Source organism: Ammospiza nelsoni, chromosome 12, assembly GCF_027579445.1.
Source record: "Ammospiza nelsoni isolate bAmmNel1 chromosome 12, bAmmNel1.pri, whole genome shotgun sequence".
NCBI lineage: Eukaryota > Metazoa > Chordata > Aves > Passeriformes > Passerellidae > Ammospiza > Ammospiza nelsoni.
The window spans coordinates 9341043-9354741 of NC_080644.1; the positions used below are offsets into that span (position 1 = coordinate 9341043).

The 13699-nt window shown below is 55.6% G+C and overlaps 1 protein-coding gene across 3 annotated transcripts; it reads right to left on the bottom strand.

Moving 5' to 3' along the window:
- Window positions 1-775: 775 nt before the first annotated feature.
- Window positions 776-13285, bottom strand: SRC (SRC proto-oncogene, non-receptor tyrosine kinase). 3 transcript variants are annotated; one of them, XM_059480890.1, is made up of 12 exons: window positions 13045-13285; window positions 12371-12470; window positions 11887-11904; window positions 8549-8647; window positions 7708-7811; window positions 6032-6181; window positions 5617-5772; window positions 5277-5456; window positions 5120-5196; window positions 4592-4745; window positions 4349-4480; window positions 776-3813 (listed from the first exon to the last, which is right to left on the bottom strand). In XM_059480890.1, the coding sequence occupies exons 1-12, from the start codon at window positions 13283-13285 to the stop codon at window positions 3605-3607; spliced, it is 1620 nt and encodes a 539-aa protein (XP_059336873.1). In that variant the 3' UTR covers window positions 776-3604. The 3 variants fall into 3 exon arrangements, with proteins under 3 accessions (XP_059336873.1, XP_059336874.1, XP_059336875.1); XM_059480891.1 differs by lacking the exon at window positions 11887-11904; XM_059480892.1 differs by lacking the exon at window positions 11887-11904 and having other exon boundaries at window positions 12371-12449; window positions 13045-13276.
- Window positions 13286-13699: the final 414 nt, after the last annotated feature.

Genomic DNA, 13699 nt, shown 5'->3' on the forward strand with positions numbered 1-13699 from the left:
CTGGTGGCACTGCCAGCAAAACCTGAGAGCCTGACACAGGGGGACAGTCCTGCTGTGAGCCAACCATTTAACTACAGCACCCTGCTCCTGCCCCAGGAGACCTTCTGCTGCATTTAGGCTGTGGGAGAGACCCCAGCCCTCAGCACAACTTGGGATTTGCAGTTCAGGGCTCACCTGTGTGCTCAAAAACATTTATCCTGTGGGAGCCAGGAGTCCACATTCTTGGGGAGTGCTGCCACTGAGCTTTGGGTAAGTGAAGGGGATGCTCAAGTCAAACAACTCCTCCTTGCCATTTTAGAGCCCATTGCCAACACAAACTGCACAGCACAGGACCCCTGCCTCCTCACTAGAGCTGCTCAGGGGCAGCCACAGCCCCACCCCAAGGCCCTCTTAAGATGCTTCAGCTGCTACTGAGACTGAGGACAACACAGGGAGAGGAGGAAGCAAACAGTGCCATAGGCAGGGCTTGGAAGTTCTGAATTCAGTCCCCTCATCCCCTGCACACAAATCACCTCAGTCCCCTGCACTTCCCCAGAGGTCAGGCTGACAGCAGCACCCTGGCCTCCCCCAGCACCCATCTCCTCATACACAAGCTACACTTCTGTTTTGTGAGGTCTGTTTGTATTTAATTATCAAATAGCAAAGTATTTACATCAACGTTAGAGTTTCAAAGTATCTCCACCCCCCCACCACCCAAAAAGCCGGACCTTTTCAGGTTTTTTTTCCAAAGTTGTATTATTATCCAAAAAAAAAAAAAAAAAAAAAAAAAGCTAAATATTTTACTGAGACACCAAAAAAGGCAAGTGAGGAAGTGAGGGGAACTGGGGAGAGAGACACAGATCCACACATTCTCTGCATAGTCAGTTGGAGATCTTACAAAAGACTGTGTAAAAAATGGTAACAGCAGAGGAGAATGACTTGTAGGATTTTATGGACCCCAGGAAGCCAAAGAGCATCCTAAGGTGGGGGCTCTCCTCTGGAGTTTATTGGCTTAAAAAGTAACTTGGCAGACAGAATGATGGAGGGGAAGCTCTGCATTCCCAGGTCATGCTGGCTGTGGTGGCGAGTCTGGTGATGCTGGGTCCCACCACAAGCACTGCACAGGAACACGGATGGACACACAGACATGTGGACACACAGCCCCGTGGAGGAGGGCTTCTCTGGGATTGCCTTACTGCCCTAAAGTGTCCCCAGCACATCTCCTTCACCAGATCCTGCTGAAAGCCTGAGGGAATTCAGCCATCCTGGGCACCTGCTGCCCTCTGGGAAGAGCCACAGGCTGCACTGGCCTTCCTGTCCTGCTGCACCCAGGGCCCTGCACACAACCAAAGGCCAGACCACAGAATATGTGCTTGCCTTCTCTCTTCCCAGCTTCCAGACCAAGTCTGCCTTCCACATGTTACAGCTGTAAAAGGTTTCTTCCAGGGATAGGGATTTGTGTAATTCAGGCAGAGCTATGGCACAAGCCACCCCTTGGAACAGCCACCATGGGACAGGGATCTGTGGCAGCTGCCCATCCCAAAAGGCTGCAAACATGGGAAGAGCCAGAACACTGAGGTTTGGGGAGTCCCTGCCCAAATGCAGAAATGCCAACACAGCAAACCTGCTAGGAAAGGAAGCGGGGAGAAAAGGCTCCAATTCCCAAAATCATTTAAAAACAATTCATTATCCAGGTGCTGCTCTTCAAGCTAGCATGTCCTCTCCATACTGCTGGAGAGTCTGTTCAAACTGACTTTAAAAGCTTTACTATTAAAAAAGGAGCCACCAAACAATCAACCATGTACTTGGTTCATAAATAAGTGGCCGGGTCAAACCACACCAGGGCACTGTGGGAGGGAGTGAGTGAGTGAGAGACAGTGGCTTGCCTGCGTCCTGCTCTGGTGGAGACCTGGGGAGGGGTTTTGGCCACCTCCTGCCCATGCTTGGGTCCCACCCAGCTTTTGTAGGACACTGGCAGCATGGCAGGGGCTGGTGAGGGGTGGGTTGGGTCTGCTGCCCGCCAGGAGGCTGTGCCAGAGGCAAACACCATCCCAAAGGTGATGGGGAGGCACAGAAAGCCTGAGGGCTGAGAGGAGGACACAGCCACTGGCTCCCCTCTCCAGGTCCTTCCCTCCAGCATCGCTGCCCCACAGCATCCCCCAAGCCCCCAAAACCCTTTGGGGAGCATTTGAAGACCCCCAGGTCTCTCTGAGCAAGGGTCTCTGGGACCCAGGAGGTGAAGGAGTGAAGCTTTGTGAACCACCATGGTGAAGGCTTTCCAGCAGGGTACAGCCACAGGACAGGGAAAACTGACACATGCAATGAAGCCAAGGTCTGGGGCGGTGCAGGGACCACTCAAGGGTTATGTACAAGCAGGTGCTGGGTGGGAGAGGGCAGGGGATGAGCCTTGCCTGCCTACACCAGGGATCAGCCCCACAGGGTGGGTGTGGAACAAAGCTGAGACAAGGCTGAGGCCTCTGGGAGCGAGCAGAGGGGAGATGAGGATGCAAATGTGACACAGCACTTCCAGAGGGGGGATGTGACTGGGGACGCTGCATGGGGACTGCTGCCTGGAAGTTGAGACACAGTGGGTAGAGGGAAGGCAGCTAAAAACACACCAGGTGGACAAAACCATCTGTGAAAGTTGAGTACTTCCTCCAAAACATTCCCACACCCAGAACACTCCGTGGGCCATGCACCCAAGCACCACAGTGGCACTGGATTTGGTGGCAGGGCCAGCCCAGGGGACTCTGCTGGTGGGAAAGCTGGTGGCAGAGCTGGGGAGGGTGGCTGGGGGGTACTTCCCAAGCGTCTGGCTGGAAGACCTGGAGCATGTGGAGGGGCAAAGCACAGCAGGGTGAGGGCTCTGCTGGTATCCCCAGTCCTGCTCCCCAGAGAGGCAAGATGTGTCCCTTGGGGGAACAGACATAGCTGGAAGATTTGATTGTGTGCTTGGGTGCTCCAATGGGACAGTGTTGGTCACTAGAGCCTGGAGCTGTCACATTTCAGAGTCCCAGAACCCACCAGCCCTTAAGGTCATGGTGAGGCCAGAGGGACCACCAGAGTTCTGCTGTCATCCCTTGCCGCCACCACCACTCTGGCACACCATCCCATTCAAACCAGCCTGGAATTGCGACATCCCTGTGGTAAAACATCTCTGCCAGCACCCTTGGGAGAGCTGGAGCCAAGAGGGAGATGGTGGGGAGGGTGACGGGGCAGGGAAATTTGTGCTGATTTAGAAAGGGGTTGCAGGAGACTGAGACCGTGTGTCTGAGGTGGGGTGATGCTGTCCCTCAAATCCTCCTGGCTCACCCCAGAGCTGTGAGGGGGAAAGTCTCCCAAAACCCAAGTCTCTTGGCAGGAGATGCTCTGCTTGCCCTCCTGAGCTGGCTGTGTTGGTGCCCACAGGCTCCTCTCGCCAGCAGAACAGCGCCGCTTCATTAAACACGGGCCACAAGTCTTAATGAGCGATGGGGGATCCCAGGGGCTCCCCTGGCTGCATCTGCACACAGTGCCCTGTCCTGCTCAGGGCTGCTCCACAAACACAGCCCCTCGCTGGGAGGCCAACCCTCGGCGCCCCGCGCTGGGGACAGCAGCGTCCCTGGTGCCAGGAGGAGCCCCGTGTCTATAGGTTCTCTCCAGGCTGGTACTGGGGCTCTGTCGAGGTGAAGTAGTCCTCCAGGAAAGCCTGCAGGTACTCGAAGGTGGGTCTCTCCTCCGGGTCCTTCCGCCAGCACTGGCACATGAGGTCGTGCAGGGACTCGGGGCACTCGGGGGGGCAGGGCATGCGGTATCCCCGCTCCACCTGGTCCAGCACCTCCCTGTTCACCATGCCTGTGTGCAGCCAGAGGAGACATGGCACTGGTCAGAGCCAGGCCTGCACCCTCCTTGCCCCTGATCAGAGCCAAAGACATCCTCCCTGTGCCTGAGCAGAGCCAGGCCTGTACCCTCCCTGTCCCTGAGCAGAGCCAGGCCTGTACCCTGCCTGTGCCTGAGCAGAGCCAGGCCTGCACCCTCCCTGTCCCTGAGCAGAGCCAGGCCTGCACCCTCCCTGTCCCTGAGCAGAGCCAGGCCTGTACCCTCCCTGTCCCTGAGGGACACTAAGGGTGCACTGCCAGGACCCGCCTTAGGGGCAATCCCCATGACCCAGGGAGAGAAGAACCCCAGGCCTAGCAGCACTTGTCCCTTGTCACCAGACTAGAGCGGGACAGGGTGGTTGGGATGCTGCATCCTGGCCAATATCTGCTCACGCCATGGGGCAGGATCCAACATGGGAAGAGGCAGCTCAGGGGCAAGCACTGAGCATGGACAGCTGGTGTTGGGCATCACAAAGGGGACAGCGCCTCTGCCAGCAAGTGCCAGCCCTCACCTGGGTATGGCACTCTGCCCTTGGTGGTCAGCTCGGTCAGGAGGATGCCAAAGGACCAGACGTCAGACTTGATGGTAAACCTGCCATACAGAGCTGCCTCGGGGGCCGTCCACTTGATGGGGAACTTTGCACCTGGATGGAGAGGCAGGGTGAGGGGGTGCCTCCAGGGTCACATGGTGGCTCCAGGCACACACATTGTGGGACCAGTGGCCATTGCTCTGGCCAGCAGCCCTGGGCACACACCTTGCCGAGCCGTGTACTCGTTGTCCTCGATGAGTCGTGCCAGGCCAAAATCAGCCACTTTGCACACCAGGTTCTCCCCCACCAGAATGTTGGCTGCCCGGAGGTCCCGGTGCACGTAGTTCATCCTCTCCACGTAGGCCATGCCTGATGCAATCTGTGGGGAGCAGCACATGGAGCACTGTGGCTGACAGGATGACACGAGGGTCCCCAGGGACAGCCTGCCACCACTGAGGGGAACAGGCCTGCAGTGGGACCCAGCTGAGGTGTGGGGAACACCAGCTGCCCAAGAAATGCCATGCAGACTTCGGTTTGCTGGCCAGGGAGAGCTGGTAGCAACAGGAACAGGCAAAATGATGGTCCAGGAGTGCAACCCTGCTCTGGGCTGAGACCCAACAGTGGCACCCACCCAAGCGAGGCTGCAGAGCACCCCACTGCCTGACCAGTGACAGCCACCACAGCCCAGTGAGGGGCTCAGGCAGATAGTGTCCCCACAAGGAATGAGGGAGGCCCAGGGATGTGCAAACCCACCTGAGCAGCCATATCCACGAGCTGGGGCAGCCGCAGGTACTTGCCCATCTCACCCTTCAGGAAATCCAGGAGGCTCCCTGTGAGAAAGACCATGGTGAGAGCAGTCCAGAGGAGCAAAGCCCCTCATCTGCCCCCCCAGTGTCCCTCCCCTGCTCACCCTTGCTCATGTACTCAGTGACAATGTAAATGGGCTCCTCTGACACCACAGCGTAGAGCTGAACCAGCTTCTCGTGTCGCAGCTTCTTCATCACCTGGGCCTCCTGCAGGAAGGCCTCTGGGGACATGGTGCCAGGCTTCAGTGTCTTGATGGCCACCCGGGTGGTGCCATTCCAGGTCCCTGTGGCACAGGACACGCTGCTCAGGACACACGTACGGGGCAGGAAGCTGTGTCCCTCCCCTGCTCCCCACCCCACCACCAGCTCCAGGCATCTGCCAGTGGCTGGGGACAGGATGCAGGTGGTGACACGGGGGGACAGCAGGGTGGGAACGGTCCTTACCCATCCACACCTCTCCGAAGCAGCCCTGTCCCAGCTTGACCTCCAGCCGCAGCGACTCCCGGGGGATTTCCCAGGCATCCTTGGCAAGGCCTTGGGTCTGGGGCTTGGACGTGGGGCAGATGTTGGTGAGACGGTGGCACAGGCCATCAGCATGTTCTGGCACGGGAAGGGACAGCAGCAGGGTGACACTTGGGTACTTAGGCATGCAATGTCTTTACCCACAACTTTCCTGTGAACACCCTGGGGACCCAAACCCAAACCCTCTGCCTGAACCCAGCTTTGCACCACAGTCCCACACAGCTGCTCTGGTGTCCCCTGTGCAGCAGTGACTTCCAGCAGCACCCACCCTGCAGCAAGGGCAGGGACAGCACCCAGGGTGCCCCCCAGAGCCCAGGGGACCCACATGGCTACCCACTGGAGTAGTAGGCCACCAGCTGCTGCAGGCTGTTGAACTGGGTGCGGGAGGTGATGTAGAAGCCGCCGCTGTCCAGCTTGCGGATCTTGTAGTGCTTCACGTTGAGCCCCTTGGCGTTGTCAAAGTCAGACACAGAGAGGCAGTAGGCACCTGTGGGCACAAGAGAGGAGCTGCAGGGGCTGTGCCATGGGTGGGTGCTCCCCATGGGGTCCCACTGCAGGGCTGGGCATGGAGGTGCTGCCTTCACCTAAAAGCACAGGATGGGGAGAGGCTCCTGGCTGCACCAGTTGGCATCACGTGCCAGGGAGGAATGGCACACATCCCCCAGCTACAGCCATGCCACACCATCACAACCTCAGCTGCCCTCTGCTTGCACAGCAGCTCTGCCAGCAGCCATCCTATGGGATGTGCTAACAAGGGGAGAGGAGCAGGCAGAGCCAGGCTGGGGGGAGCTGCTGACCAACAGCTCCTCAGTGTTTCAGAGAGGAGCTAAGGGGCTGGTGGGCACAATTCCCTGTCACAGACATATTTTATGAAAAATTCTTTCTTTAGGATTTTTCCTCCTGAGAAGCTGAGAGGCCTCAGAAACAAAATGTAAACAATGGTTATCTGCTGCTGTGGAATGCAACAGGTGCATCTGTGATTGGTCTCGTATGGTTGTTTCTAATTAATGAGCACAGTGAACTGGCTTGGACTCTCTGTCCAAGCCACAAGCTTTTGTTATCATTCTTTTTTTTTCTATTCTTAACTGGTCTTCTGATGAAATCCTTTCTTCTATTCTTTTAGTATAGTTTTAATATAATATATATCATAAAATAATAAATCAGCCTTCTGAAACATGGAGTCAGATCCTTGTCTCTTTCCTCATCCTTGGACCACTGTGAATTATGTCACAGTTCCCTCCTGCACAAGTGCCACCATAGGCATTGCTTCAGGAGCCTGGCTCTGCTCTGCCCACATGAGAAAAATGTGGTGTTGCTGGGGCCACAGATAACAGAGGGCAAGATGTATGCTGCTGCTTGAAGAAGCTGCTTCCATCAGAATAAAACAAATAGTGAAAAGTTCAAGGCATAAAAACCAGAAAGGAACATCAAGGAGCTTTTCCCAAAGGTGCATTTGGAGCCAAACTAAACCAGGTAAGAAACATCCTCAGGCAGTCAAACCTCAAAGATCACAACTCGCACTTTCAGAAGTGTCAGACTTGAAAGGACTAAAGTTCATCATTCCCTCAGCCTGGCTGCCCAGGCAGCACGTGTTCAAGATTTTGTCACTATACAGGGACCAGGAGAAAACAAAAAAAACATCTAGTTGGGGATGTACAAAATCCCAGCCAAATAAACCACCAATAAAAAAAACAAACAGGAAAAGAGACCATCCTGCCTGGTGGTCTTGCCAGAGTTGGTGAGACCCCTGGCTTCCACCCTGCCATGAGCTGAACCACCTCTGAGAAGGGCATTCACTGGGTGGGCAGTGGTGGGAGAGAAGTGGCCACATCCCACATGCCCAGTGGTGTAACAGTGCCTTTGGCACAGGCATGTCACCGGTGATGTGATGGCCGCATCAGCATTGGCTCCCTGGAGACCAGCACCAGCAGCAGACACTGAGGGGACTCAGGGTACCCCCACACCCCCCAGAGAGGGTCTCCTCCAGGCCAGCAGCCCCCCAGCCCTGCTCACCTTTTGTGGTCTCGCTCTCCCGGACCAGGAAGGTCCCTCGGGGGTTTTCGGGGTTGAGCAGCAGCCGCTCGGACTCCCGGCGAGTGATCTTCCCAAAATACCACCTGCAGGACAAAGGCAGGGGCTCAGCCCCTGGCACTGCCCCCCTCCACTGCCTGCCCAAGCAGGGGGCTCAGCCCTGGCCCTCCCACTGCAGGTTTGGGAGAGCAGGGGCTGTGTCTGGGCTCGGGCACCTCGGTGTGCGTCACATCCCCACACAGCCTGGGCTGGGCATTGCCTCCTTGCCAGAGGGGCTGGAACCTTCCTGCCACACCTTCAACTCGACCAGGTTACTCAAAGCCCATCCAAACTGGCCTTGAACACTGCCAGGGATGGGGCAGCCACACTGGGCAGCCTGTGCCAGTGTCTCACCATCCAATGGGTAAAGAATTTTTTCCTAACATCTAAATCTCTCCTCTTTTAGTTTAGTTGCCCCTTGTCCTTTCACAGGCCTCTCTGCCCGTGTAAAACACCTCTCTGTTTTTAAGAATCCCTTTAAGTTCTGGAAGGCTGCAATGAGATCTCCCTGGAGCCTTCTCCAGGCTCTCCACAAAAACCAGAGCAAAAGCATCCACAGCCCTGCTATGCCACCACTCACCCCTCCACCATGCAAGCATGCTGCAGCACTGCACTATGGCCTTAAAGAGAGCCTGGTTTGCACATTCACAGGGCAAAACTAACAAAAAGGAAACACCCAGAGGGCTTGGAGGCTTCTCCCAGGAGCAGGGCAGGGGTGGAGGGGAAGTGCTCAGGGTGTGTTTGCTATCACTTGTCTATAAACTGTCTAAAAGATGGCAATTACTCTTCAGCCTGGATGGAGTCTGAGGGCGCGACATAGTTACTGGGGATGTAGCCCGTCTGTCCTGTAGTGAGGGAATGAGCCAGCCACCAGTCACCTTCCCTGCAAGAGAACCAAAACACACTCAGTGTGGAGCCAGGAGCCCCCCAGCCAGCCCCTCACCCGCCCACAGGCACCGGGGCAGGATGAGCCAGCACAGAGCCCCACTGGGAAAAGGTGCAGCCCCACAGCCCAGCCCCACAGTCAGACCCCAGCCAGGAGAGCTCCTGCTGCCAGCCCCTGCCCCTGGCTGTCTGGGTGAGCTCTCGCTCCTGGGGCCATCCATCCACATATGGAATGCTTTAAACCCGAATCAGGCGGGGCAGCCAGCAAGCCAAAACACCTTCAGAGCCACCTGAATGGGAAGGGTATCTGGCTGGAGGCTGGGGGGCACTGGGGGTCCTGGCAGCAGGGAGCAGCAGGCAAGGGGAGGGACAGGAAACATGGAGCAGCGACAGAATGATGGCAGCGATTGAAAAAGGAACCAGGAAAACCCAAGGGAGTTAGTTAAACACAGGCTGCAGAAAAGCAGCAGGACAGGGCTGAGGTTTGTGGTCTGTGGTGTCCAGCCTGGATGCAGCAGGATCTGTCCAGCCCGGGTGTCCCATTCCTTGCCCCTGCAAGGCTGCAGCCCGACCCTGAGCCTCCTGCTGCCCCAGTGAGGGCTGTGCCTGCACAGCCATGAGTGAGGCTCCTTGTCCCTAAAAACCTGCAGCTGAGCCCCAGCCAGCCCTTCTGCCCCGGGCACAGTGACCCCAGGCATGTCCCCAGGAGCTGGAGGGTGCTCTGCCATCCTTCCCACCGGATGGGGCTGGAAAGGACAACAAATAGAGAACAAGAGCACTGCAGGAGGTGGCTTCCCCTTCCTGTGGACAGCAGGGCTTTTCCTCCCACCACCTGCATCTTCTTGCCCATCAAAGACAGCCTCTGAATTCATCCTGACCACAAGGGAGACGAGGCTACGGGAAAGTGCAGATTCGTGGGAACGGCCCCGTAAGGATACAAGAACTTGGCAGGACAACCTCCACAAACAAGCTACAGAAAAACACCAATAACCTCAGCCACCACTACAAGGAACACCAGACCACATCCAGACCCATCCCTGACCCTGCAGACGTGTAAACCTCCATCCTTGCTTCAGACTCACCAGTTGCTTGTGACCTGTGCTTTTCCCAGCTAAACCAGTGATGCTTCAAAGCAATGGGATAACCCAGACATGGCCCCCAGCTCCCTGTGATAGTGCCACTTGGTGGGGACCTTCCAGGCATCTCTTCCTACTCACAGAGCTGGGCTCTGCCCCTGGAACAGCCTCACAGCAGCCCTGGATGATATTTTAGCTTCTTCCAGCCCCAGCACACCTCACTGTGCTCCTCAGCCAGGGCTGTTTCCCCAGTCACCTTTACTGAGGTGGCTCTGAAGGGGACAGGAGGCTGGTTGGGCTCCTTTCCCACAGGACCATAGTAAACATCTGCTTGAAAAATGCCCAGCTTTTGACTTGTGGCTTTATTCCAGCTTGGCCTGCAAGGCTACAAGCTGGGAATTCAGCAAAACAAACTATTCCAAAAATGTCTCAGTGGGGAAAAAAAAAAAATAATCATCATCATCATCAAAACAAAGCATTTCAACAATTCCCTGCACAATCTTACCCAAAATATCCTACCACATCCCAGCTGGCTGCCTGCTGGCTGGGAGGAGACTTCTTCCCACTGGAAATGGTACCACAAGAGCCCTTCTGCACTGGGTGGGTTGGTAGGATGACCCAGAGCAGGGAGGTGAGGGATGTGGAGGCTTCTCATCTCACCCTGAGCAACCCCAGCCCTGTCAGGACAGCCAAAATCTGGTACCACCCTGGCCACTGTGCCCAGCACCTGCCAGCCCTTCCTGGACTGAACCCAAGTCCCCTCCCTGCGGCTCCAGGGCACTCCCTGTCCTGCCAGGGAGACCAGAGGAAAGGGACATCACACATTTGTCTGTGGCTGTCCCCACAGTGCAGCAGCCTGAGCTGTTCCCAGACTGTGTGAGCATCTCTGGGAGGTCATTGAGAAGAGTGATTCACCCCTGAGCACTGCACAAACTCCCAACTTCCTCCACCACCTCTCTCCCTGTGGAAATCTCACCCACACAGGCACTGGGAAGGCTGGCAGCCACATCCTGCACCCTCCACCAAAGGACTGTGTCACCAACAAAAGCCCTTTTGCTCCCCAGGGTGCTGCAGAGCCCATCACAGACTGAGCCTTCCCTGTGACTGAGCCTTTGACAAATAGCAGTAAAGGGAAGAAAAAGTGTGGAAACCCCAGAACTGATAAAAAGGTGAAAAGAAAAACCCCTCATAAATGGGCCTGATCTGGACCACCATGGGCAGAGCTCACTTTGCAACAGCCAGAGAGCAGAACTCAAGCATGGGGCTCACACACTGCTGAGGCTGAAAGTAAGAAGCACCAAAACTCCCAAATTCAGGCTTTTCCTACAATGTTGAAACGCGGCACATCCCAGACTTCATAGATGAAACAAACCATTAATAAACAGCACTGGAACAACGAGAACAAGGATCAGATTGAAAACATGTTTGAGCCACACTGCCCAAGCACTGCAGGAGAAATCTCGCTCCTGGGATGCTCCCTCATCTTTCCACCCTTTGACTTTGCTGTTTTGGATGCCCAGGTTGGAAGACAGCAGTGGAGGGGGAGCAGGAGCTGCAGACCCTCAGGACCCTGTGGCAGCTCCACAGCTGGGGACACTGGGGACATTGGCTCTGCCAGCCAGGCTCTGGCCTGTGTGTGCCTCCTGTCAGGACAGAGCACACATGGGGTTAATACAGGATCATTTTTAGGTGCATCTTCCAGCTGGCCATGCTGCCCTGCTCGTGATGGATGTGCTGTGGTGACCAGGATGGGGAGCAAACCAGGGGGTCCTCAAACCAAACCCTGAGGAAATACTTGAATACCAGAGCCACTCATGAAATATAAAAGTAAAATTTAAAAAATGCAAAAGAAAAATGCAAAAGGCAGGGGGTAGTGAAGAGCCAGCTGGAAAGAGAATGCAGAGGGGAGCCACACATGGGACAAGGAAAGGGGATGGGTTCAGAGCTCCCAGGTGCAGACACAGCTCTGATGGAACATTTCCCCAGCATGGGAAGGGACTCCCTGCTCTATTCTGGTCACTCAAAGAGGACAAATGCACAAAACCATCTGGAAACCATCTCCTCCCAGCCCTGCTCCATCCAACCTGCCCTCAAGTGGGCAGCAGACAGGCTTTGATCATTTAGGTCACTTATAATAACAGTAAGAATGTGCAATACACACCTGACATCCACTTTTCTCCTAAAGGACAGCATGGAGGGAGAGAAAGAAAGAGTCAAGAGAGAAGCTGAGACCAGAGACAGTGTACAAGCACAGGGAAAAGCACCCATGAAGCTGAGGGAGGTGTCCAGGCCAACAAGAGGCAGCTGAGCATGGATGGGGACAGGACTGGTCAGGACTGTGCTGGAGGGCACAGAATGGCTCTGTAGTGGCACAGAATGGCCAGCAAAGAGAGGACACGGCTTGGTGACAAGGCTGTGAGACCACAGTGACCAGCAGCAGGGTCAGGAGGATGAGGGAGCAGGCAAATGACTGCTTTCAGTGTCAGTGTCCTTGGACCAGCCACCGTGTCCGTGTGCATTTTGGCACATCCCTCTGAGCACCCATCCATCCCTGGCACAGCTGGTCCTGCCAGGCTGGGCTGGGGGCTCCACAGGAGGGACAGAGGTGACAGCTCACCCCTGGGCTCGGCTGCAGGGACACTCACGTGTTGTTGACGATTTGCAGGCGCTCTCCTTTCTTGAAGGACAGGTCGGTTTCCGTGCGGGACTCGTAGTCATAGAGCGCTACGAAGGTGGTGACTCCCCCTGTGACAAAGAGCACTCAGGAGGGCACAGCCACAGGGACACTGCCTCCCACTGATAACACAGACCTGCTCCTCCCCCAAGCCCAGTCCCTCAAAAACCCCAAACCTCAAGAAGCTGGACACAAACCGATAGGGATGTGCCCCCTGTTGACGGAGTGACAAAACTATGGTTTGTCCCCTTTAAAAGGAAACAAGCCCAGAAGTTTCACTCCTCAATTAGGTGAAAAGACATCTCATAGGACCTGGGGGACTTCACCCCAAACTTAAGGACAGCTAATGGGACAGGAGCCAAAAAGTCCCACCTGAGCAATTTACTAGAAAAAAAAGAGAACAAAGAAACTAATGGCTTTTGTGAGGTGTTTTACCAGGGGCAAGGACCTTTTGCACCTGGCTTGGTTTTTCTCAGTAAAGAGTTTTGTTATTTTGCCTTTTATTAAAACCTTTCTGTTTCCAACACTACCACAGAAGCCATCCTACTGATTTTATGACTTCTAAGGTAGCTGAGCTGGCTTGAGGAGACCCCTATTTCACAAACCCACCACGACCCCACCCTGGTGAACCCCAGCCCCACGGACCAGCCAGCGCCCCGGCGCGCTGCGGCGAGGTGACGGTGTCAGAGGTGTTGAAGCCCCCAAAGAGCTTGGATTCAGCAGCCATGGTGCCAAAGGATCTGCTGGGGGTGCGGTGGGCATCGGGGGCAGCCGCCTTGCTGGGTGTCTGCGAGGCTGGGAAGCCCCCATGGTGGGTGTTCTCCGTGGGCTCCAGGCTGCGCCGCCGCTGGCTGGGGTCTTTGGGCTTGCTCTTGCTGCTCCCCATGGTCCCGGGCTGGAGGACACACAGAGGGCTTCTATTATTATTATCATCATCATCATCGTCGTCATCATCATCACCATTATTATTATTATTGTCATTGTTATTATTATTGTAATTATTATCGTTAAGAACAAGAAGTTGTTTCCCAGGGCTCGAGTGACAGATGCCTGCCCACCAGGAAATGAAACAACCTCTGGAGTCAGTTCAAGCAGCAGCTGCTGGGCAGTCTGGCCATGCTGCCCTTGCCCTGGGATACCATTGCCCCTCATTAGCATGGAGACACCTCCTGTGTGGCTGCAGCAGGCAGTGAAACTGCCAGGACACGGTTTGGGAGCAGAGGGAAGCATGCTGAGCTGTGGGAGTGCAGAGCAAAGATGCTGAGTGTGGAATCTGGACCTGTGCTGAGACTGTGGCAGC